The 23,505-nt window shown below is 48.5% G+C and overlaps 1 protein-coding gene across 1 annotated transcript; it reads right to left on the bottom strand.

The window, feature by feature from the left end:
- Window positions 1-520: 520 nt before the first annotated feature.
- Rab5c (RAB5C, member RAS oncogene family) lies at window positions 521-22,974 on the bottom strand. Its single transcript, XM_005087394.4, has 6 exons — window positions 22,824-22,974; window positions 5,437-5,690; window positions 3,924-4,075; window positions 3,536-3,658; window positions 1,954-2,047; window positions 521-1,516 (listed from the first exon to the last, which is right to left on the bottom strand). The coding sequence occupies exons 2-6, from the start codon at window positions 5,600-5,602 to the stop codon at window positions 1,401-1,403; spliced, it is 651 nt and encodes a 216-aa protein (XP_005087451.1). The 5' UTR covers window positions 5,603-5,690; window positions 22,824-22,974; the 3' UTR covers window positions 521-1,400.
- Window positions 22,975-23,505: the final 531 nt, after the last annotated feature.

The raw sequence follows: 23,505 nt of genomic DNA on the forward strand, positions 1-23,505 counted from the left end.
TAGGGGTGGAGGGTTGGAGCTGCAGGGAAGAGGTGGCCAGGGTAGGCATCTCAGCTGGTAGCAAGTAAATCAGGCTTCTGGCCCTGAGATAAACTGGAGGGGAGTGTGGACTTAGCTCCAGCAGGGAGCAGCAGAGGGCTGGGATGACCTATGTCAACTTTCGGAATCAATGGATGGTCCTGAACCAAGATGGACAGCGTTGAGCCTGGCCAGGGTGCTGTGGAGGACAGGCGGTGAAGGACTACAGCACTGGCCTTCTGATCAGTCCTCAGTGTTCCTCTTCAGGGAGAGGACAGAGATGGGTGTCCAATCCTAATGCAGTCCTACCCAGAAAAACAGAAACAAAACCCCTGGAGGTCACTACAGACAGCAACAATGTTGAAATACAGGTTGCATATCCTTTAATGTAAGTGAGGGGAGCCAGGGTCAGCCCCAGGCCAGGCCCATCCTACACCATCAGAGCTGCCAGCAGCAGGGCCTCTTTCTTTCGGTTACCATGACCATGACCACGTCTCACGCATAGAGGGCAGAGCCATTTAATCAGACTGGATGATTCATTTATATTAACTTCAGGAAAAATAGAAAGTATATGTGTGGCCTGACAAACTGCCAGAGAAAGACGAGGAAGACAAGTGTGAGGTCGATCGATCGGCTGACTATATTGACAAGATACTGATTGGTTACATGTTGAAGAAAACATACAATACAAAATACAGAAAAAGTTGGTTCCATCCCCTCCCACTCCCCCCTTTACCCACCCATCCCCAAATACTCATCATCGTGATTTGGTCAGAACAGGGCTCAGAGCCAGAGGTCAGGGTGACCGAGGGTGGAGGGGTCCTGGGCCATGGGTGTGTGGCTGTCACAGATGATGCTTATGTAATGCAGCGATCTCTCTCCCAGCTGGGAGTCAGATAGGGAGGGTCTGCAGCCTGAGGACAGCCAAATGAGGGAAGAGCTGCCTGTCCCTTCCCCAGCCCAGAGCCTGCCTACCACCCGGGGACCAAGACCACTCCCAGCAAGGTAAGATGTGGGTGTTCTCTCCAGCAAGAAGGAAAGAAAGGGTAACTGCTCCAACCCTGTCCCCACAGACCAGGGGCACAGAAGTGTGGCTTCTACCAGCAAAGGGCAAGTGGGGGAGCAGTCGAAAGGGGGCTGGGAAGAGCAGAAGATCATATATATTAAAAAGTGACTTAAGACTTAAAATCGAATTAGTATTTGTACAGAAAGGTGCAGGTGGAATAACTCCCTCCGGCCTAGGATCAAAGTTACGTGGAGATTCATGATGGACCCCTCCCCTGCCCCCAGTGGTGGCCCGAGTCGTTAAGTGCGATTGGTTAGAGTGGATTCCAGTCGGGTCATTCTGGTGGAGGAGTGGGGGGCAGTGGCAGGCAGGGGGCTCAGTTGCTGCAGCACTGGCTCCGGCTGGCTGGGTTGCTCTCCTGCAGATCCACACCTCTGTTCCGGCCTGGAGCACCAGCCGCATTCTGGGGCTCGTTCTTGGGAAGCTTCTTAGCTGTTTGGGAGAGAAGGGAAATGCACCTGTGGGGACACCCCAACATTCTCCCCTAATCAGTGACAACCAGAATCCTGGAGGGCTTGTGAGCTAGGTAAACCGGAAACTGGAGTACAGAGGTTAAGAACCTGTCTAAAACTAGAGTGACACTTTTCACTGCCAGGATTTGAACCCAGGCAGAATGACTCCTGAGGCAAATGAGCTAAGGTCCTATGGGGGAAGGGATGGCAATGGACGGCTCTGACATGGGCAGGGAGTATAACATTGAGACTTTGGCCCAGGCTTTAGAAACGTGTGCATCTGAGAGTCAGCTAGACGACAGTTTTATCAGATAGTTTAAAATGGTGAAAGTTCTGTTAGTGAAGGCCCACAGACCCACAGACCCACCAGCACTCAGGGTTCTACTCTGCTTGGGAGGTCAGGGAGAGGTGATTTACCTATTGCCATGAAAATTTCATTCACATTCATTGCAGTCTTCGCTGATGTCTCCATGAACAGCAAACTGTTGTCATCTGCATAGGCTTGTGCTTCCTGATTCAGGAAAGGGAGGAAGAGTGTGGGAGTTGAATGTTGGCAGACGGCAGGGGCCAGGGCCCAGGATAAAATCTTCCCTGGTCTGGGACCTTATAAAACCAATTGACTGGGCAAATGCAGGGGTTTCAGGCTTAGGGCTCCCTTGTTCTGGATTTTCCCAAATACTAGCATCACCTATCCCCACTCACACTGTACCTCCCAGTTCACAAATACTGGCAGATTCTTATTCAGCTTCCCGCTGGGCAGTGGTGATGCACGCCTTTAATCCCAGCACTCGGGAGGCAGAGGCAGGAGGATCTCTGTGAGTTTGAGGCCAGCCTGGTCTACAGAGTGAGTTCCAGAACAGCCTCCAAAGCCACAGAGAAACCCTGTCTCGAAAAACAAACAAAAAACAAAACAGCTTCCCTAGGTCCACTTTGCTTGCTCTTCAGAATTACTAGGCAAGATATTCTTCTAGAAAGAGATCCTGCAAATATACTTGCACATCTGGGCAAAAGCATGCGAGTACATGAATGCTGCCTGCAGCACTGTTTCTAGCCCTCAACTGTTACAAACAGCCTAGGAGGCCATCAGTTAGGTAAAGGATGTGGTGTGTGGTGGCTCACAATTGTAATCCCAGCACTTGGGAGGTGGAAGAACAAGGTACAGGAGTTCAAAGCCTGCAGCTGAGGCTATATGCTTCAAGAGATACTTCCTTCCCTACTCCCTCCCCCACAAACACATGACACTAACATACAGTACATGTAATACACAGCATATTCCCATCCATCTGTGTAAAGAAAAGGATTCATAAATGTATACATTTGCCGGGCAGTGGTGGCACACACTTTATTCCTAGAACTTGGGAGGCAGAGGCAGGAGGATCTCTGTGAGTTTGAGGTCAGCCTGGTCTGCAGCGTGAGTTCCAGGACATCCAGGACTGTTTCACAGAGAAAGCCTGTCTCAAAAAACCATATAAATAAATGTGTGCATTTTTGGTAAAACAAACTGGGAATTCTGGGTAAGAGATGCTGAGTTTCTAGGATTAAAGAGGCTAAACTCATTCTCTGTATCTTGGACTATTTAAATTTTACTAGATACATGCATTGCCTAAAGAGTACTTCTGGGGCTGGAGAGATGGCTCAGCACTGGCTGCTCTTCCAGAGGACCAGGGTTCAATTCCCAGCACCCACATGGCAGCTCACAATTGTCTATAACTCACAGTTTAGTGAATTTTATACCCTCACACAATGCACATAAGTTAAAAAAAAAGTACTTCAGTTTTAGTCCATTTAGTTTATAAGGTAAAATGTGCAGAAGTGTCACCTGCCCACCCCACCCACAGAAGAGCACCGTAAAGACAGTTCCTTTGTGGCACATGCTTGAGTCACAAGAGGGCAGCAGAAGAAAGTTGCTGCCGCCTGCCACCTTACAGGACCTGAGTGGCCTGGGGAAACCTCCCTCATTGAGATGGCTCACCCTTCCCAAGCTCTGTCATCTCCTCACCTGAAACTCCACGGCTCTCTTGCTGGCCAGGTCTGCCTTATTACCTGCGAGTGCAATGACGATGTTGGGGCTGGCCTGCCTCTGTAACTCCTTCACCCAATTCTTAGCCCGTGCAAATGTATCCTGAAGAGACAGGATCACAGTGTCAAAGGGACAGAGGAGATTTTTACTCTGAGTCACTAGCAAAAAAACTGGCCCAGCCAAAGGCATCTGATAAATCATCTCTACAGATTCTTGTGAGAGCACCCAATGATCAGGAGATCTGCCTATATTCCACTCGGGAATAGAAGACCAAGTGAGAGGGAGGCCTGAAATGAGGCTTTTATAACCCAATTCTTGGGGCTTTATAGAAATGAAGGGCAAAGAGTAAAGGAAGGAAAATCTTTACTGTGTTGGTGATGTCATAGACCACGATGGCTGCTTGGGCCCCCCGGTAGTACATGGGGGCCAGGCTGTGATATCGCTCCTGTCCAGCTGTGTCCCAGATCTCAAACTTGACCGTGGTATCGTCTAAGCAGACAGTCTGTGTGAGGAAAGCCGCTGTAAGAGAAAGGTGGTGTCATTAGGCCAGGGGGAACTGGAAACCACCTGGCTCACTTCGTGTTGCTGCTTCTGGCATGTAGAAGCCTGTCCACACAGGGCAGGTGAGGCTTGGGCTCCTGTGTTGTCTGGGAAGTGCCTGCACTTCCAGAACCATTTGAGAACCACCCTGCAAAGCACAGCAAGGGTCAGATAAGGGAGGCCCAGGCGAACCCTGAGGGCAAGCCCCAAAGGGTAAGACCCCATCTCCTTCTGCTGCCCTTCACAGACCTACTTCAGCTCAATGGCGACTGTGACCTTCAGTATTGGGAAGGCATTCTCACTGGGAAATATACACTGTCACACTGGCAGGCGGTGACTGGGTGACTGGGTGACTGGCTTTCCAACCACTCTTGCCACCTGCCAGCATTCCAGCTAGCCACCATCCCTACTGTGACTGGCCAGCCTGTGGTGAGAACACAGGGTACTGAAGTGAGCATGCTCTGAAGGAGAAACCTGCAGCTGGCACAGACAGGGAGCATGCCCACACACCGGACCCAGCATAGGGTTATAACAGTGCTGTGAGGAGCCTGGGCGCCACCTCACTTCCCCTCTATAGCTCCTGACAGTGCTGAGGAGGCAAGGGGAAGACTGCTGACACGGCCCATTCTGTTTCCAGCTGCCTGGAAACCTTCTACCAAGACAGCAGAGAAGAATGACTCAGGTCCAGGGTGGCCCTGGCCTCTCGAGGTTCACACTGACTACGGATGTGAGAGGCTGAGCCCAGACCCTTACATCCTAAATGCTGACCAATGGGGAATCAGTGACACATTCTGAGCTCCAGAAAGGGTAAAGGTCAGCAGGAGAGGACAGGAAACTCACACTGCCCTGCAGAACAAACAGGACCCTCTGAGAAGCCCTCCCGATGCCAGGTTAGTGGACAGGGTAGTCGTATCCACACAAATAACAAAGAGGCTAAACCAGAACAGGAAGCTGGTTTTCTTCTCTTTTTCTTTCTTCTTTTTTTTTTTTTTTTTTTTTTTTTTTGGTTTTTGATTTTTTTGAGACAAGTTTTCTCTGTAGCTTTGGAGCCTGTCCTGGAACTCACTCTGTAGACCAGGCTGACCTTGAACTCACAGAGATCCACCTGCCTCTGCCTCCCGAATGCTGAGATTAAAGGCGTGCGTCACCACTGCCTGGCCAGGAAGCCAGTTTTCAATCCCTAGCTAATTTTTAGCAGTCATGTTTTTTGAATGAAGCATGAAGACTGACTGCCCATTGAGGAGAAGGTCCTCCTGGACCAGACAGATTTAGTCTGCACAGACAGCTTTCTTTCCCCCTCAAGGCGCCCCCGGCCTCCCAACTCCCTCGTGCTCACTCACCTCCAATTGTGCTCTCCTGGTACTCGTGGAATTGTCCCTTGACAAAGCGGAGGACAAGGCTGGATTTGCCCACTGCAGACTCCCCCAAGAGGACCAGCTTAAACTGACAGATCTTGTTCCCAGCAGCTGGTCCATTGGGTCGCGCTGCACCTCCCCGACCCGCCATGGCCCGATGCTTGGTAGCAGTACCAGTGAGCGTGGGGGTGGGGCCGGTGCTATGCAAAGAGGCACTTAACTGGGAGGGAGGCCTCCAACTGCAGGGGAGAAATAAGAAGTAGGGGGTTAGAATGAGACTGTCAAAGGTGCCCTCCCTCGACCACAAGTATTCCCCCTTGTCCTCCCTGGGTCGATTGATCTTGTGCCTGAACTCCCAGCCCTCCCCACAAGGGTTGAGCTGAAGCCTTCACAAGACTGAACTACCACCTCCTTGATCTACAACTGGCAAAGAGGTACAGGGCCAAGTGGTTTCCCAACTTTAGGCTCATGGGTCCTAAGAAAACACTTGGACTTGCCTCTCTCAAATACATACATTCACTTACAAAATCCACGAGGAATGAATAGATGCCAGCATGAGTCAACAGGCTCTTAGGGTTCCACCCCTGCCCCCCAAAAACAGCCCAGAAAGACACTAGGATTTAGGTCAACAAACAATCAGCTTGTAGTCTTGTGCTAGGACCACAGCCTGCTCCGGGCAGAAGCAGAGTGTGTGGGGAGGTGGGTGAAGGCACAGCGAGTCCTGGCAGCAAGCGCCTCTGATAAGATGCTTATGGGCACACAGTGACCAAGGCCCCGCCAGATCAAGTTGTTATCAAAATAACTAGGCTTGTACCACACAGAAGAACTGACTTTGTTGGTCTGAGGCTGGACTGTATGTACCAGTATCAAAGCAATGTTCTCTCACTCGTCTTCAGCCTCTTTCCCCAGTCTTCTCATTTTGGATGGGCCAGGAGTCTCACACACATTAAAAAACAAACCACACAGAAAAACAAACATGCTCTGAAGCCAGAGCTCTGCTCCCAGTCTCTGCTGCCAACTCTCTCTTTTAATAGAGACCTCGCTTCCATTCTCTACTGGCAGAGCCAGGGGTGACACAAAGAAAGCTTAAGGGAGAGGCAGGGTGGAGGCAAACATGAGACACTGAGACCTGCAGTCCTTCCACTGGTGCTCCAGCCCTCATTTTACCACTCAGCTTCAGAGGCTCAAGCTTTTTGGAAGCTTCAACACTGCACAGAAGGGTGAGAAGCCTCTAGGAAACACAGAGCAAAAACAACAGAACACACACAGGGAGAGCTGCCGTGCCCGAGCAGGACAGTGCATCCCTACAGTCAAGGGACAGCAGTGTGATGAACAGAGCGCCTGTGGGAAGCCAGTGCTCTGTGCCCTGCAGAAGCTGACAGCAAAGGGCCTGCTTTGTTCAGCTCAAACCCTTTTTCACATCCAGGGTCTCCCAGCAACTCATTTAAAAAGTGAGCTTCAGGAAGAATGATTCACTAACCAGGAACAACGGTTTCCTTTCTGGGCAGCACCAAAGGAAAAAAGCTTTGAAATGGGGGCCACCTCTTCCCCAAAAGTACAAGGAAGGAAGTAGGAGGGGGCAGTCTTCAAGTTGATTACTAACCAGAAATGTCATTTAAAGACGCCATAGGTAAGATCTTTCTCATCCACCCTGAACAAGTCAGACAAGGCCTGTGCAATTTCATCAGGACTTCCTCACAATGCTCATGTGTGTTCTAGGAACTCAGAGTGCTTAACTCAGGAAATCATTCTGAAAGACAGCTAGCATTCATGGAGAGATTGCACTATTATCTTTTTTGAGCTTTAATGCAACCTTCCATTCTTACAGGGACTTGCTCAAGGCTACCCAGTAAACAAGTGACAGAGCCTGGATACAACTTGGGTTTCTACACATAAGCTCATTTGTTATTAGGCCAGTCTCCCTGCTGGGGAAGAACAATGGGGGCCACACCCACCCCTGGTGTTTGGTTTTGGGTAGTTGCAGCAGTTTTGTGGGCTCTGCAAGGTCTGGTTCTGGCAAAAATGGCCCTGATCCTGTAGTCCTTGAGTACACCCCCAAGTGTGCAAGGGACTACCCCACACGAGGCAAAGCTTCAGCCACAGAGGGAAAACCACAATGGAAATACAAGTTGGTGATCATCCTGAGTGTACATGACGTAGGGCAAACTCTTCGGCTGGAGTGCAAGAGAAGAATGAGGGAGTGGGGCAGGGAACAGACAAGACCCTGGCTGAAAACAAAACAAACAAAGGCAAAGCATCTGGGGAAGAAAGACACCTACGAGCACGGGCAACAACCCTCACCTTCTAGCTGAGAAAAACAGAGGTAGCCAAGTCTAGTCCCTACCAAACCCACAGCTTTGCAAATCTACCCAGGCAGAATGTGATAATTTTTTTTTCTCTCAAGTCCACTCTCACCTAGCAGTTCTCAACCTTGTCTCTGTGTAGAAGCCATCTGTGTGGCTGGGCTGGAGCTCGTCCAGGCTCAGGACAGAGCAGTTGGTATCTGCAGGTGCCACCGAAGCACAATCAGGGGTAGAACAGCTAGAATGGAGCAAATGAGCAGACACCAGACTGTGGTGCCATGCGTGTGGCTGTCTCCTCCCACAAGCCACTTGAGTCAAGTCAAACCTGGACTACTAATGAAGTGGCACATCAGGGTTAATGCCAGTGTTACCCAGAGTGCAATATTCTCCACAGATACTGGTAAGCAGACCCTGGCTTCCCTAGTCACTCAAACAAGTTCTACCCAGCTGGCCTAAACTAGCTGCTGTCACATCCTTTCTGATCACTGGTCCTGCCTCCAGAACACCTGAGCAGGTGCTCACAGCACTTTTTATGGTCTGCTGCCTTGTGGTTTTCCTGGCCTCAAAAAGGGATCACATGAGCAGGAATTCATGTCTGACCTTTCAGTCAATAAAGCACTAAGCAAGACAATTTTTGTCATTAAGTAATACAGAGATATGAGCATGTCTCGGATAGGTAAAGGCCACACCCAGGTTCCCAAGAAAGCTTACACCTTCCTCTCCCAAGACTGGAAAACCAGAAGACATATACCTGGCAGGTGGTAATACTGAATGAATTCATGGTCTGAGTTGTCCTGGAGTGTGTGTGTGTTGCAAAAATATACTGTATTTTAGAACAAGTGATGGAATAAATTTAAGTTGTCTTAGAGTCAAACATCCAGTCCTGCTTAAGAGCCAGTCACCATCAAAGTTGCCTGTAGGAGACAGAATGAATCAACAATCTTTTCCCCTGAGTGTTTGGCAATGGTGGAGCTTCAGGCCCATGGCAAAGGACACTTAAGACCCACTTCCCAAGCTTCTAAATAAGAATCCTGGCTCGTTCAGACTATCAAGAATGGGCACCAGCCCCAACTTCATGCCTTCCATGGGAAAGGACTGGGGGGCACTCTGTTCAGTATGTCTTGTCCCATATGGCATACAAAAGGGCAGAGAGAACCAGGCCCCTGAACACTCCAGGCCAAGAAAGGACAAGAAACAGGAAGAGCTGAACGCCACTCTACCCTGTGCTGGCCTGATTGTATGTGCTCTGGGTGCCAGCCACAGGTCTGTGGCCACTTTAATCATCAGAAGCCACATTAGACCAACTACATCAGAATCTCTAGAGGTTTTAAAATAAGCTCCCCAGTTGGGTGCAGAGGAACACACCTTTCATCCCAGCACTGGGAGGCAGAGGCAGGAGGAGTTCTGTGAGGTCAGAGGCCAGCCAGGGCTACACAGTGAGACACTGTCCAAACAGACAGTAGCTGACTAAACACAAGAGTGACCGCTGATAAGGGAAGGTTTGCAGATCTATTCTATGCTCAGACGGGTCATCGAGCTAGGGCAGGGGCCTCGCTTTACTAAGCTGAAGACTTCATGACACCAAGTGCTGTGGCAAAGCTGTCCCTCCCCAGTCCCCGTGACACATATCAGGCTTCTCTTCTCTAATGCACACACTGGCTTCACACTGCTGTCCTTGCTGGCTTCGTAAAGGCCTACCAACTCCAGCTGGTGGGTGTCTCTGGTGCTTCCTGTTTGCTTTAGAGACTTCCTCTAGCTGCAAGTGAGCACAGCCTGGATTGGGAGCAGATTAGAGAAACCAGACTGTAGGCCAGAAAGTGGGTGGAGATGCAGTCACTTAAGGTTAGCTGCTGGGTGAGGGGGTGGGAATAGAACTAGAACCAAGTGGCCCTACCCAGAGCTCCAGGGAGATGGTGGAGCCAGATACTTCAGCTATCCTTTACTCTTGTGGAAAAAAGTAAGAGCTGAGCTGGGAAGGCACAGTCGCCCCCTGAAACTTGTTAGTTTAAGGATGCATTGGCCTGAGCAGGAGAGGGAACTGGGCTCAAAGGCTAAGGGGGCAGACACTAAAAGGAAGTCAAATGGAGCCAAGAATCACTTCAGAGACCTCTGGAAGCTGAGGTGACGACTGACCCATAGCCTCAAGAGCACAGTTCATCCTTCCAGGGAAACCACCGCGAAGGCACACTAGAACCCAGGACAGCTCTTGGCAGAACTGCCAGGCTGCAGAGCCAGAAGAAAGAAGAACAAGGTGACAGCAGCTGCCTGAAGCCCCCTATTCCTATCACCCAACCTCAGCATGACAGGTTAGGGCTCAGAGAGGGGCACTGGTTCCAGCTTTGGTCAGCTGGTTAGTTCTGTGACCTTGGCAAAGTCACACAAGCGGTCATTGTCAGCTTTAGTTCCTTATCTACAAAATGGTATTATTTAATGCTAATTGCATTGGGTTGCTGTAAAGGTTAAGTAAACATAGGGTATCCAACATAGAATTAAGGGAAAGGTAAGGTTCCAAGTGTCATGTTTATTAAACTACAAGCTAGCTACTTAATTAAATCTGACTCCTTGGTTGTCAGAGTTTAAAGGGCCATCTATACCTAATCCTAACTATGTCAATTCAGAGAAGAAACATGAGGTAAGGTGAGGTGACTTGCCCAGAGAGACACAGCAAGGTGATGGCAGAACCCAAACCCATGATTCATAATTTAGGAAAGGCTAAGATATGAAGAAAAACCAAGATTACCAACATACTCATATCTACTAAGGATAACAAGGAGTCAGGTTTCAGTATGTGGCTTGCACTTATTTATTCACCATGAATGTGTGTATATGTCCCACTGCATATAAGTGGAGGTCAAAGAACAACCTTCAGGAGTCAGTTCTCTCCCTCCACCATGTGGATTCTGGGGACTGAACTTAGGTCAGCAGGCATGGCAAAAAGTGTTTTTACCTGTGGAGTCATCTCTACAGTCCTAAGTATGCTCAATAGAATAATGGCTTTTAGTAGGGAAACACTTTTTAAAATTAGTTTAAAATTTTAGCTAATTGTAAACTTTAGATTTGCAAACTTAACTAGGTATATAAATTTATTTGTACAGGAAAGTTACAAGTTAACAAACAGACAAAATACTTATGGTATAGGATTTGCATAAAACAAAAGCTTATAAATAGGGCTGGAGAGATGGCTCAGAGGTTAAGAGCACCGACTGCTCTTCCAGAGGTCCTGAGTTCAATTCCCAGCAACCACATGGTGGCTCACAACCATCCATAATGAGATCTGGTGCCCTCTTCTAGTGTGCAGACATACATGGAGGCAGGATGTTGTATTCATAATAAATAAAATCTTTTTTTAAAAAAGCTTATAAATAATATGTAAGCTGGGAGTGGTAGCATACACTTTAATCCTAGCACTTGGAAAGCATTTTCCTGTGAATTTGAGTCCAGCCTCATCTATACAGTGAGTTCCAGGCCTACATAGTGAAGCCAAAAAATGAAAAAAAAAACAAAATATATATATGGAACTAATTACCTCTCCTGTATACAAACCATTTTTAGCTTCTCTCTAGTATGAAAATATTCAGAACACTAATACAGTAAAAAAAAAATATTGTCTATATTGGAAAATGATCAAGAGAACAAAGACACCCAAATGTTAATAAGGTACAGGATAAGCTTTTATATAAAAATATAATTGTTCAATGTATGTTAAATCTATATTTTCTATCTAGACTTAACGATGAGCTAGAGAATTGTGAAACTGAAATATTCCTGAAAGCAAGAAGCCAGCATATTTTTACCGAGGAGAAAGAGGTTACAGTGGTATGATGCTCTATAATCCCACCAGCCCAGGTAGAGGGAAACAGTTTGGGTGTCAGGGGACAAGAACTCAGGGTCATGTCTCACCTGCAGAGTAAACAGAAAAGCTTGGCTCTGACGCCAGGCACTCTACAGTCCAGGTTGAGCTCTGGGAAGGGCTTTTATGGAAAGCCATTAAGCAACTGAAGGGAATTGTAGGAAATGAAGGGGTGCTTCTGTTACACAGCTACAGAAGATGGCTTGGAACCATGTGAACACTCTAGAGGTGTGCTCAGAGCCAGACAGAACCCTCTACGTGTCCAGGCCACCCAAGTCTCTTATCTGGAATTAAGTCTCAATGCATTCCCCAATCTGGAAGACCACAGTGAAGCCTCATGGAGTCCCTAAGAGCTCCAGCCCAGGGTCCTAACTCTGGCAACTCCAGCAAGGAGGGTTTTTGTTTTGTTTTGTTTTAAAGATTTATTTATTTATTATGCACACAGTATTCTGCCTGCATGTATGCCTGCAGGCCAGAAGAGAATACCAGATCCCATTATACATAGTCGTAAGCTACCATGTGGTTGCTGGTAATTAAACTCAGGACCTCTGGAAGAGGTCTTAACTGCTGAGCCCAGCAAAGAGATTTAAACATCACTGGATAACCAAGTTGAACTTTTTGTCAAGAATTAGCCAGGAAAGAGCAATGGTGAGCTCCCTAATCCCTTTTCCTCTGCTGGGTAGAACTGAGGACAGATGCCAAGACAAATCAGATTGTTGCCATCTTTTAAGAGGCAGACCCCCAGCTTCTAGAGTCTTATCCAAGAAAGAATAAGAAATTCTTATGGCTTAGTGTAGGTAAAGGTTCTTGGCACCAAGCCTGACAACCTGAATTCGATTCCCAGGACTCCAAAAGTAGAAGTGTCTAATGTGTCTAATTGTCTAATGACATCCACATGCGCGCAAATACACGCACACACACCCTACTAAAAAAATAGAAAAGAAAGAAGAAATCCTTCCTGATCACCAAGCTGCTTTCTCAGCTCTCCATCGCAGGTACGTCCCCCAGAGGCCAGAGGAAGCACAGTCAGCGCTAAATCTCAGGCAAAGATGGGAACCTTCAGTGACGTTTGTTCCCTCTCCTTCCTGTACCCACAGGGAGGAAAAGGCATAATGTACGTAATGTTCAAGGATTCCATGACTGATGGGCAACTAGAAGAGTTTCAGTCACCATCCCTGTGTACCAAGAGATAGGAGGCTACCTAGGGCTACATCCAACAAGGTTCATCCTGCCTAGTGATGCAACAGAAGTGGGACCTGGCCACCAAAGCAGCACTTGTCAATCAGACTGTGGCAGATTCTCAGCTCCCAGCTAAAGTCCAACTTGATGTGTGGTGCTTTCTGTAGCACACATGCTCAGTACAGGGACTGGGAGTTGAGGCCACAGCTGAACAGTGGCTCACTCCCCTTCCCATGCCTGTGCAAGGTAGGATGTTAAAAAGATAGCCAACCCAGCTGGGCGTTGGTGGCACACGCCTTTAATCCCAGCACTCGGGAGGCAGAGGCAGGCGGATCACTGTGAGTTCGAGACCAGCCTGGTCTACCGAGTGAGTTCCAGGACAGGCTCCAGAACAATACAGAGAAACGCTGTCTCGAAAAAAAAAAAAAAAAGATAGCCAACCCGCATGCTTCAGCCAGCATCTGCTGCTGCTCCTGCGTGGAACATAGGCTTTCCTGACAGCAGGTAGAAAGGATATGAGATTCCCATTGGCCCACAACCCTCCTACTACTCTGTAGGTAAATATAGCTTGGTTTGGGGATTTGGAGTTTTTGCTTGTTTGTTTTTGTTTTTCATTTTTGTGGAGACAGTTTCACCAGTCTGGAGTTTAGACTCTTCCTGCCTCAACCTCCCAAGAACTGAGGTCACAGGTGAACACCACCATGTTGGTGTTTGTGCAGTTATAAACTTATGTAGGATGTTACTAACTGGAATCTCATCAATGCAGGGCTTGTCTCCCTCTCTGTCTCCCGACAGAATCTACAGGGGACAGGAGTGTGAAGCAGGACAGCTGCCACTTCTGCTGCCCCCACACCCAGCAGGACTGCAAGTCAGGGTCACCGAGGGCACCTGGTCTCTCAGGCACTCACACCAAATGACACGTCTCACAAACCCTTCTGTCTTTACAAACAACAGACACAAGAAAAGCACTAAATCACCGGCCTCTTTGTTCACCCTTAGCTCCCAAGCAGCCAGCAGAGGTGGCATCTAAGGGGAGGGCAGGAGGGAATCAGACAGCAGTAAGCCAAATAATGCCTCCTGGCCAGACACCACATGCACACTGTGGTCAGAAACTGCCCAGCTAGCAAGAACAAGGTCAAAGTTCTCACCATGAGATCTAAGGGACAATGGCTCTTGGAAGCCAGAAAACAGTATTTGGACAAAACTCTTCTTTCTTAATTTTTGCTGAACAAAGCATATAATGATGTAATCTGAAGAAGGGGTCCGTCCAATCGGACAATGAATGGGCCCAAGGTCCAAACAAATTTCAATAAATTAAGCCCATTCTGCTTCCACAGGCCCACACTCTACAAAAACTACTTACTGTAGGAGGCTGGAGAACTTGGGAGTTTGAGTGTTGAGAATGAGAAGGCAAGAGGACCCAAGGCATTGTCGCAGATGAAAGGGACCATCTTACAAAACTCCCAAAGGCCGGACTGTAGTTTTCCTGTGCTTTAAGCTCAAGCCTGACAAACCACAAGGGGTCATAAATATGGTGAAGTGAACATGTGATACAGGTCAGCCTGGCTAAGTTTGGCAAAACAGATGGGGACAGCTGAGAGCTCACACTCACAGTCATCTTCCAGATGACTTGGACCCCACCCCAAGAGCACTCTAGGCCAGACTTCTGACAGGACTTCTCAGGTCCCCTGCATGGCCATCACTTAGGCTAGCCTTCTGCTGTGTCCTAAATGAATCCCCAAGCCTGTTAAGAGGGAGAGACTAGCACCTGCATCCAGGACAGCTGGAAAGATGATGCGGAAGAGCTCCAGAAACACCCAGTAATACAAGTGGGGCAGGGTTTGCCCCCATGAAACCTCTTCTGAAGCAAGTGGATCCTCAACCTTGTGCCCACACACCCTGCACCCCAGCTTCTCTGAACCTCACCCTCCAATGTCCCTCATTTGAAAGAGGAAGCCTTTCACTAGTTTCCTGGAAGAAAGGCTAGTTTCCTAGAAGACTCATGATGTACCGTTAACAGCCCCAACTTTGAATTCTCTGGAGCTGGTCCTGATGCCACTAACAGAAAGAACCATCACCATCCAATAATCTTCCCCCACCAAAACAAATCACAACCCCTTCAAAAGCAACAACAATAAAAGGGTGACTCGTCTTTGAGAAGCCCACATCCACGCTGTTGTTGTTATTGCTGTTTGTGCTTTTCCTCAGCATTGCTTTTAATCCTCATGCTTAAAGTTTACATTAAAATACCTTTAACAAACCCTAAGTCTGCTTCATTAAGTTAAATTAAAGATAACTATAAGATGAAGCATCTTGAAGGCCTTATTTCCTTGCTTCCTTCAAAACCTCTCTCAGGAAAGGGAAGAAGTGATTCAGCTGCAGGGAGAAGGGGCAAGAACAAGGCTGCTGACGACAAAACCAGAGTTGAGTTCCTTTTAAAAATCAGGCTGCAAATGCTAGAGGTTTGCAAATTGGCATCATTCATGACCACAGGTCTGAGCAGTTCAGAGAGCAATGTGATGACTAGCAGAGCAGCCAGGGTGAGGGAGGCCACCCACAGCCTCAAGCCTGTGATGCTTCACAGAGCCACCTGAAGGGGACACACACAGACCTATGAACAGAGGTAAACGGCAGGTGCAGGGCTCAAGTTACAGATTTTCAGAGGGTGATTGCAACTGAAAGATTTAAGTTAGTCAATGATTCAGGATCACAGCTCCAAGTGATATCTGCCTTGAGCCTGCCTAGAGCCACAAAGGCTACAACACAAGTCTTCCCAAAAGAGAGATCTGTTTATGAATGACAGAAAAAGAGGCGTGACTAGACCACCTGGGATTTCATGGATTCTCAGCCCAGAGTCCAGCAAGGCTTGCCTGGAGAACTCAATGCCTCTCTACACAGTAAACTCAAGAGTAAATACCAAATGTGACTACTGCTCAGTTCAGGTGCAAGCATCAGGAGATGGGGACTATGAATTGGGAAGCAGAGGGCAGCAACCTGCGCGAGGAACAGGTGCCAGGACTGGAGGGGCTCCTCACCACATGCTACCTTACCCAGCTGTGGGCTGCACCCACTCCCACCACCACAAGGGACAACCTGAACTCATCCTTTAACTCCAAATTAGGGCACTACACAGAAAACGTCTGCTGAACAGGCTCAGGCTGGAAATACACAAATAGCACCCTGTGCCAAAAAGTAAGGAAATGCTCAAAAAACAAAATCAGAAAACCTCACAATGACAGGAGTAGGTCAAAGGGAGCTGAAAGAGCAGCCTACAGTCAAAGACAAAACAATGTGAGGAAGAAGCGTAAATTACAAACCAAAATGGCAAAATTAAGTATCTGTGAGCCAATACCAACAGATAAATAATTGAATGAATAAGTGAGAGAATAAGCAGATCTCTTGCATTAGGGAACTTAATAATTCATGGAGCTACTCCACCCTCCAAGGGGGGGGGCTTGACCTGCTACTCTTCAGTGTCGACAACACATAGTGATATTCTTCCAAAGAGAACTAATGAAACGGGACAAGTTTATAGTGAAGAGACCTCAGCCTGTGGTCAGGCTGACACCGACAATGGTAAACCCTACTGATCATGTGTGCCTTGATACAACAGGACACAAATGGTACTTTCTATCAAAGTCTTCCCCCTAATCCCTAACCCTCCTAACCCAGTCTACTCATGAGAAAAATGCCCAGCATTCCATAAAACACCTGGCTGGTGACCTCAAGCCATCAAGGTCACTGAAGACAAGTGCAGCCCATCAAACCACCCACCTACAATAGTCAATGCGAGTGGGACAGCCAAATGCAGCCTGGGCTCTTGCCACAGAGATAGGACAACCAGGGAAATCCATACAAATGTGGGTGGAGCATGCACTTTCATGCATTAACACTACCGTAACAGACATAACAAGGGCTGAGGCTTGGGAGAAAACTGTACTACTCTCATAATTTTTCTAAGACTATTTGGAAAAGTTCCCTAATGGGAGAGTGGGGGTGGGAAGGGACCAGTCAGAGGCTCATCCTGAAAGATGAGATTTGGGGCCTGCTATTATTACAAATTTACAGGGAGCAGGGAGAAAAGGAGCTAGGGGAAGTCAGACCAACAGTCCCAGGTGAGAGAAGTATAGCCCAAATCGGTAGGCTAAGACTGGAGCAGGGAGTTTAAAGGTCACACTGGTAGGATGCTGATGGCAGGGCTGCCCTTGCTACTGCATGTGTGTGTGGGTGAGATACAGAGAGAGAGAGAGACAGAGACAGAGACAGAGAGAAAGAGTGTGTGAGAGACAGAAAGAGGGAAAAGAACCAGAGTCTCAGAGAGAGAGAGACAGAGAGGGAAAAGAACCAGAGTCTCAGAGAGAGAGAGACAGAGAGGGAAAAGAACCAGAGTCTCAAAAATGCAAGGTAAGTACTCAACTACTGAGCTATACCCCAGAACCTAGGGCTGAAGGCCAACATCAGTCTGTGCAGACATGTAAAATAGCACCTACTGACCAGAGGAAGATTCAACCTCACTGATCCCCGCTAAGTGCTGCCTGGGTGGATACTGTCTCATCACACACAACTACAGAAAGAGTAGAATAGTCTTTCCTGCTACCAGATTTACTTACTCTGCAGAAGCAGGTAGGGTAGGGGGGTGCTCTGCAGACAGACAGGTCACACCCACCTTCTACTAAAGCCTTCACATGAAACAGAAGATTGGAGAGTTCTACCCTCTGGAAATTGGTTTGTACGATCTGCATTATCTGTCCGGTAGTAACTATTCTGCTTACCTGTTTGCTCTTCTATCTGTGTGTAACCACCTGAAGACAGGGCTCAAGCTTGGAAATGAGCTGGGGCTAGGTTCAGATCCCAGCTTTACCTGGACAAGCTCTAAGTTTAGGCAGGAGAGAGTGTTAAGGAAGCAGGTAGGCTGGTACTTCAGGGCAAGTGCCATGTCTGTACTTTCCTTTAGCAGCTGCAGTGAGGAACCTATTATGCTGGACATGATCTGCGGCCTGAGGTGCTCATCTGTATGAGTTAGGAAGAGCAGGGAGCCAGGACGAGGCCCTCTTCAGGCTAAAGGGAAGCCTCAAAGAAAGTGACCTGCGACAGGTAGTAATGGCACATGCTTTTAATCCCCGCACTTGGGAGGCAGAGGCAGGTGGATCTCAGTGAGTTCAAGGCCAGCCTGGTCTACAAAGTGAGTTCCAGGACAGCTAGGACTGTTACACAGAGAAACCCTGTCTCGAACCCCCCATGTCTCCCCAGAAAAGAAAGAAAAAGTGACCTGCAAGTCAAGTCTCGAAAGAAAACAGGGAAAGCAGCTTCCGGGCAGATGAGGTGGACACAAGTATTCTAGGCAAAGGGACCAGTACACACTTAGCCAAGGGAAGAGAAGCTATGCTGCATAATGAGGATATTATCCATAACGACCAATGAGCACAAACTCCTGCCTGCCCTGCCACTCAGAGCATCATTCCTCACTGTAACATGGGCCTCCCTCCAGTGGGGTGAGGATGAAATTAAGTATGCTCAGAGCTCAGAAGAGTGCTTGGAATGTCAGCAAAACTCAGTAAGTCGAGCTTTTAGCTGGGAGTGGTGGCACATGTCTTTAACCACAGCACCTGGAGGCAAGGACAGGTGGATCTCTGAGTTCAAGGCCAGCCTGGTCTACAGAGTGAGTTATAGGATGGCCAGTGCTACACAGAGAAACCTTGTCTCAAAAAACAAAACAGAAAAACAAGTTGCACTTTAACTGGTATCACTACCCCTGTGTACAAGAGATGCAGTAGTTTGAAAACCAATCAAACTTTTTTTCTATGCCATGCTCTCAACACAGAGAATGCCCTTAAAGATTATTCCAAGGTTCTTTTTGTTTTGTTTGAGATAGGGTTTTGCTACGTGGCCCAAGCTGCTCTCAAACTCATGATTCTCCTTCCCAAGTGATAGATGAAGAACCTCCTCATCTCATGCATAGTAGGCAAGAGATCTACAACTGAGCTGCAGAGCCTTAGCTCATGTTTTGTTTGTTTGTTGGGTTTGTTTGTTTGTTTTTTGTTTTTCGAGGCAGGGTTTCTCTGTGGCTTTGGAGGCTGTCCTGGAACTAGGTCTTGTAGGCCAGGCTGGTCTCGAACTCACAGTGATCCGCCTGCCTCTGCCTCCCGAGTGTTCAGCTCATGTTTTATAGTTAGACAAGGTCTAACTAAGTTATTCAGGCTGGTCTCCAACATGCTGTGTAATCCAGGCAGGCCCTGAACTCAGGATCCTACTTCCTTAGTCTCCCAAGTTGTCAGGATTACACTGGGCTCTGCCAAGATCCTGAAAGCATTATAACCTACATTTTGGGACATCCTAGTCTATAAACGCTGCCCACAACAAATGGCTCTGATGAAGCACGGACTCCGCCATGACAGATCAGTAACACTGTGCTCACCTCCAGGAAAGTAGTCCTGGGCTCAATTTAAAAAAAAAAAAAGTACAACAGCAGGTCTGATGGTGCACATCTTTAGTTCTAGCATTTAAGGCAGAGGCAGGCTGATCTCTCCCAATCAAGGCCAGCCTGGTCTATGTAGTGAGTTACAGGACAGACAGAGCCAAGTAGAAAGACCCTGCCTCGAAACTAAATAAATGGGACAATGGACAATCATGGTGACTGCCTTAGCAGTTTCTTCTGTTTGTTTTGTCTTTTTTTTTTTTTTTTTGAGTCAGGGTTTCACTATGACCCACACTACCCTTGAACTCATAAAGATCCTCCTGCCTCGGCCTCCCAGGTGCTGGGATTAAAAACATGAGCTGCCATGTCCAGCACTCCTTCTGTAAAAAGAGCTACAACCTGTGTCAATTCTGCTCAGTAAGTATGAAATGAGAGAACATGTGACATCATCCAAACACCAGGCACCACAACAGATATTTGACATTTAAAACTGAATCAGAATCTAGAGATGAATTATAATAAACTTTCAAAACCCCACTTGCCCACCAGAGGCCATTTTGTGAGGATCTGTTCTGTCCTCGGCACTGAAGCTAGTATTCCAATTTTATGAAAGAAACAGGTTCAGTGAGCCCAGGTCACCCAACTGGTAAGCAAGGGACTGAGGATGGGAACTCAAGTCCTTGAGTCTAAGCCTTTAATGCCCTTCTATCTACACTGCCCTTCTGATTGCTGAGCAATAGTTACAAAGAGTCAGAGTCTCGTGTAACCCAGGCTGGCTTCCAACTTCCTACGTAGCGGCGGATGACTCTAAACTCTGACCCTCCAGCTTCCATCTCCCAAGTGCTGGAACCACAGATGTGCCTACAAGCCTGGTTTATACAGTGCAGAGATGGGTCTCATGCATGCCAAGCAAGCCTCACCAACAAAGCTATGTGCTCAACCCACTAAGAAGGCTCTTTCTGGGCTGGTGAGGTGACTCTTTGGCAGCCAGAGGTACATGCCACCAAGTCTGAAGACCTGAGTTTGATCCCAGGACCCACATGGTGGAAGTGAGAACTGACTCCCACAGGGGGTCCTCTCGATGTGTGTCCACATACACAGACAGAAAATAAATGAATGCTTGCTTGGGGGAACTCGGTTTGAATTTGTGAGTTTGAAACTGGGCATAATGTTGAACATCTTTAATTCCAGCACCTGAGAGGCAGAGACAAGTGGATCTCTGTGAGTTCAAGGCTAGCCTGGTCTACAAAAGCAGTTCCAGGCCAGCCAAGGACTATACAATGAGACTCTGTGTCAAAATCAGCAGGCAACATCAAAGGGGAATCAGAAGGCACAACCCTTCAATCCTGTCTAAGGGGACCCTGAAGTTTTCAGTTCACCACTTTTACTTTCATTTTCTAGTCATTTTGAGTTAAGTTCTGAAGAAATTAATGACACACAGACATTAGGAAACTCTTGGGCCCTGAAGAATACAGGCTTGGGACTCTTAACTGTCATGGTCTCCACAGCAAAGAAGGGAGTGAAAAAAGAGGGTAGAACGTTGGGAAAGAGAGGGAAGCCAAAGAGGAAGGCCATGATGAGGAAGGCCAAGAGCCTGCACTCACACCCCCGCTCACTATTTCTGCAAGTTCATTCATTTACAAGCACAGCAGGCTAGGAGGAGAGCCTGCTTTAGAAAAGATAAGGTTACATTTGAGCCCAAGCTCCGAACACTGGGTCTGAACACTTCTAACTGTATGGTCCTATGGAAGAATGGTAAACAAGGTGGGAACACAAATACACGATCTCCAGGACACTTGTGAGGAACACGTATGGGAAGAACTCTGGCTCTCTGTATCTTATAAATGAGATACACACGTATGCTTTCAGACTCCTCCTAGAGTGAACAGGAAGAAAGGCCAACTAGGTGTGAGAAGTAAGAGGGGAGGCAAAGAGCAAACTCCCAGGGGAGGGGCTCCCTCTCACTGCTGCTCTCCTTCTCCCGCAGAGTAGCCACACGCTTCAGCTCAGAGGGCTCGCCTGCCTCAGCCAGGGCCCCAGGAATCACAATCCACTCCTGAGCAGGTCAGTCTAGCAGAGACCAATCCCCTTGAGCAGAAACGGTTCACTGGTTCTCCTCTCAGGAGCCCATGCTGAACACGAGAGAGTCTAGGCCGGCTGAGGGAGTCCCCAAAGAGCCCACACAGAAAAGAGTGTCTCATCTAGCTGTTGACCCTAATAAGGAAGGAATTTCTTGTTGTCCAATAAGAAGTGAAATACATACATCACAGAATTAGCTTAAAATGTTGTACTAACAGGACACTGGCAACTGTCCAGAAGGAGATCAGAAAGATGTCAAAGCAAACTTAGCTTTTGTGTGGTAAGCGTCTTAAGGTGGTCAGGAATGCCCAAGGACTGAATGGCTTCCCCAATCTTCCTCCACAGCAGACAGTAAGGGTCAGTTGTGTGGCCTCAGAATCCGGCTACTCCTCAGGAAGGTAGTCTCTGGCCTGTACTTTGGCCACTTAACAAAACAACTTTCCAGCTTGGTCAGAGACAGCAGCCATTCATTTCACACAGTTCAGTCCCAAGGAAAACACAAGAATCCTGCGTCAATACAGTTGGGGGAACTGGCACTTTCTGGCACATAAAGCAATTCCTTCACCGACAAAAACTAGAGCTGCCACTGTGTTCTGGACTAGCTGCTTTGTGGTAAATCCAAGCCAAGAAGAGAGTGGAGACTCTGGCGAAGCCTGGACCTGTTGCTCAGGTGTATAGTGTTGTGTGACTGGGAGTGGACTGGTCCTTATCTTCCTCCCTAGGGAACAGCAGACAGCAAGCAGTCCCTCTAAGGAAACCACTCACATGCTCTGGAAGGACAGGGCTAACCCTGGAGAGGGGGAAGGAGGAGGGGAGAAAGAAGATAATGAATGGGCAGATCCTCCCTGATCTGTCGCTAGGATTGAGCAAAGCTCAGCTAAATTCTCCAGAGGCAGGAAGACACACACTGAGAGAACACAGACAGGGTTGGGGGCCTGACTAGCAGCACAGGGAGAGGGCTGCCGATTCCCTGTAAGTGACCCAGAAATCAAACTCGAGAGGAAGTAAGGAACTGTAAGAGCGCAAACACACTTCTGTGCGTGTGGAACCTTCTTATTCAGACACCCACCATCCCCGCGCACACTAGAGGAAATCTAGATAAAAATTCTGTCAGGGGTGCAGGGGACAACTGTGGGTTTTTTGGGGGGGTGGGATTTTTGGGGAGACACAGGAAAGAAAACCAGGAGAGACAGCACTCCCTGCCACTTCTAAAAGGGAAGGGAGACAGGTGCCTTCACACCTGGCAAAGACTCTGATTCTGAAAGCGAGGGGGTGGGGAGCGGAACTTAGGGTCCCTCTCTCCCACAACTGGACTGGACAGGCCAGAGGAGAGCTTAGAGGACTTCTGAAGGCTCCCGAAGGGCAGGTAAGAGAAGGAAAGAGGGGCTCCCACTTTGGCCCGACGCCCTAGGAAGCCCCTGAGAGGGGGGCTACGGGTCGGGGGAGGGGTCAGTGTCCCCCTAAGCTAAGGTTGGGCAGAAGGAAAAGGCACCCCAGGGAGGCTTCCACGCAGGCGAGAGACTGGCCCTGAGACAGGCACACTCACCGCGGCTCCGGGGCGGCAGCGTTACTTGGGCCGGGGCTCCTACAGACTCCGCTCCTCTCCCCCCCGGCGGTGTCCCAGGCTCCGGCCTCCACTTCCGCCTTTCAGCCGCTCCGGATCCGGATCTCCGGCTCTGCCCCGCCTCTCTATAGTCCCAAGTGACTGACAGAAAGGACAGGCCAATGGGAAGCACTCTGATCCTACCCACAATTAACGCGGGAAAGGAGGGAGAGTGCGCGCGAGGAATGGCGGGACTTGTAGTTCTCAGCTCAGGAGGAGCCGGAGGCTGCCGGGCACTTGGGTTTAGGGAGGAACCCGCTGCTGATGGGGCGGAGCTGGTCCAGGCCTGCTTATCGCGTCACTGCCAGTTCCAGGTGCCGCGAGGAAAGGCGTGTGGCGGAGCTTTGCAAGAGGGCAGAGAACTCTGTGTTTGCAGAATTGAGAAACGAGAAATATGATGCTCAATGAGGCCGCGTAGACGGTGTGCACTCGGCAACTTAGAGAAGCCCCTGTCCACACTTTGCGGCCAAGACAGGCTGATTGCTGAGGACGATGGAGCCCAGTGTGGTGGCTCACTCTGAAGGCAGAGGCTAGCTGATGTCTGTGGGTGTTACTTAGTAAGACCCTGGCTCAAAAAAAAGAACAGATGGAGCGGGAGAAAGGTGAAGTCCTGTAGAAACGGCTC

This window comes from Mesocricetus auratus, unplaced genomic scaffold, assembly GCF_017639785.1.
Source record: "Mesocricetus auratus isolate SY011 unplaced genomic scaffold, BCM_Maur_2.0 Super-Scaffold_100007, whole genome shotgun sequence".
NCBI lineage: Eukaryota > Metazoa > Chordata > Mammalia > Rodentia > Cricetidae > Mesocricetus > Mesocricetus auratus.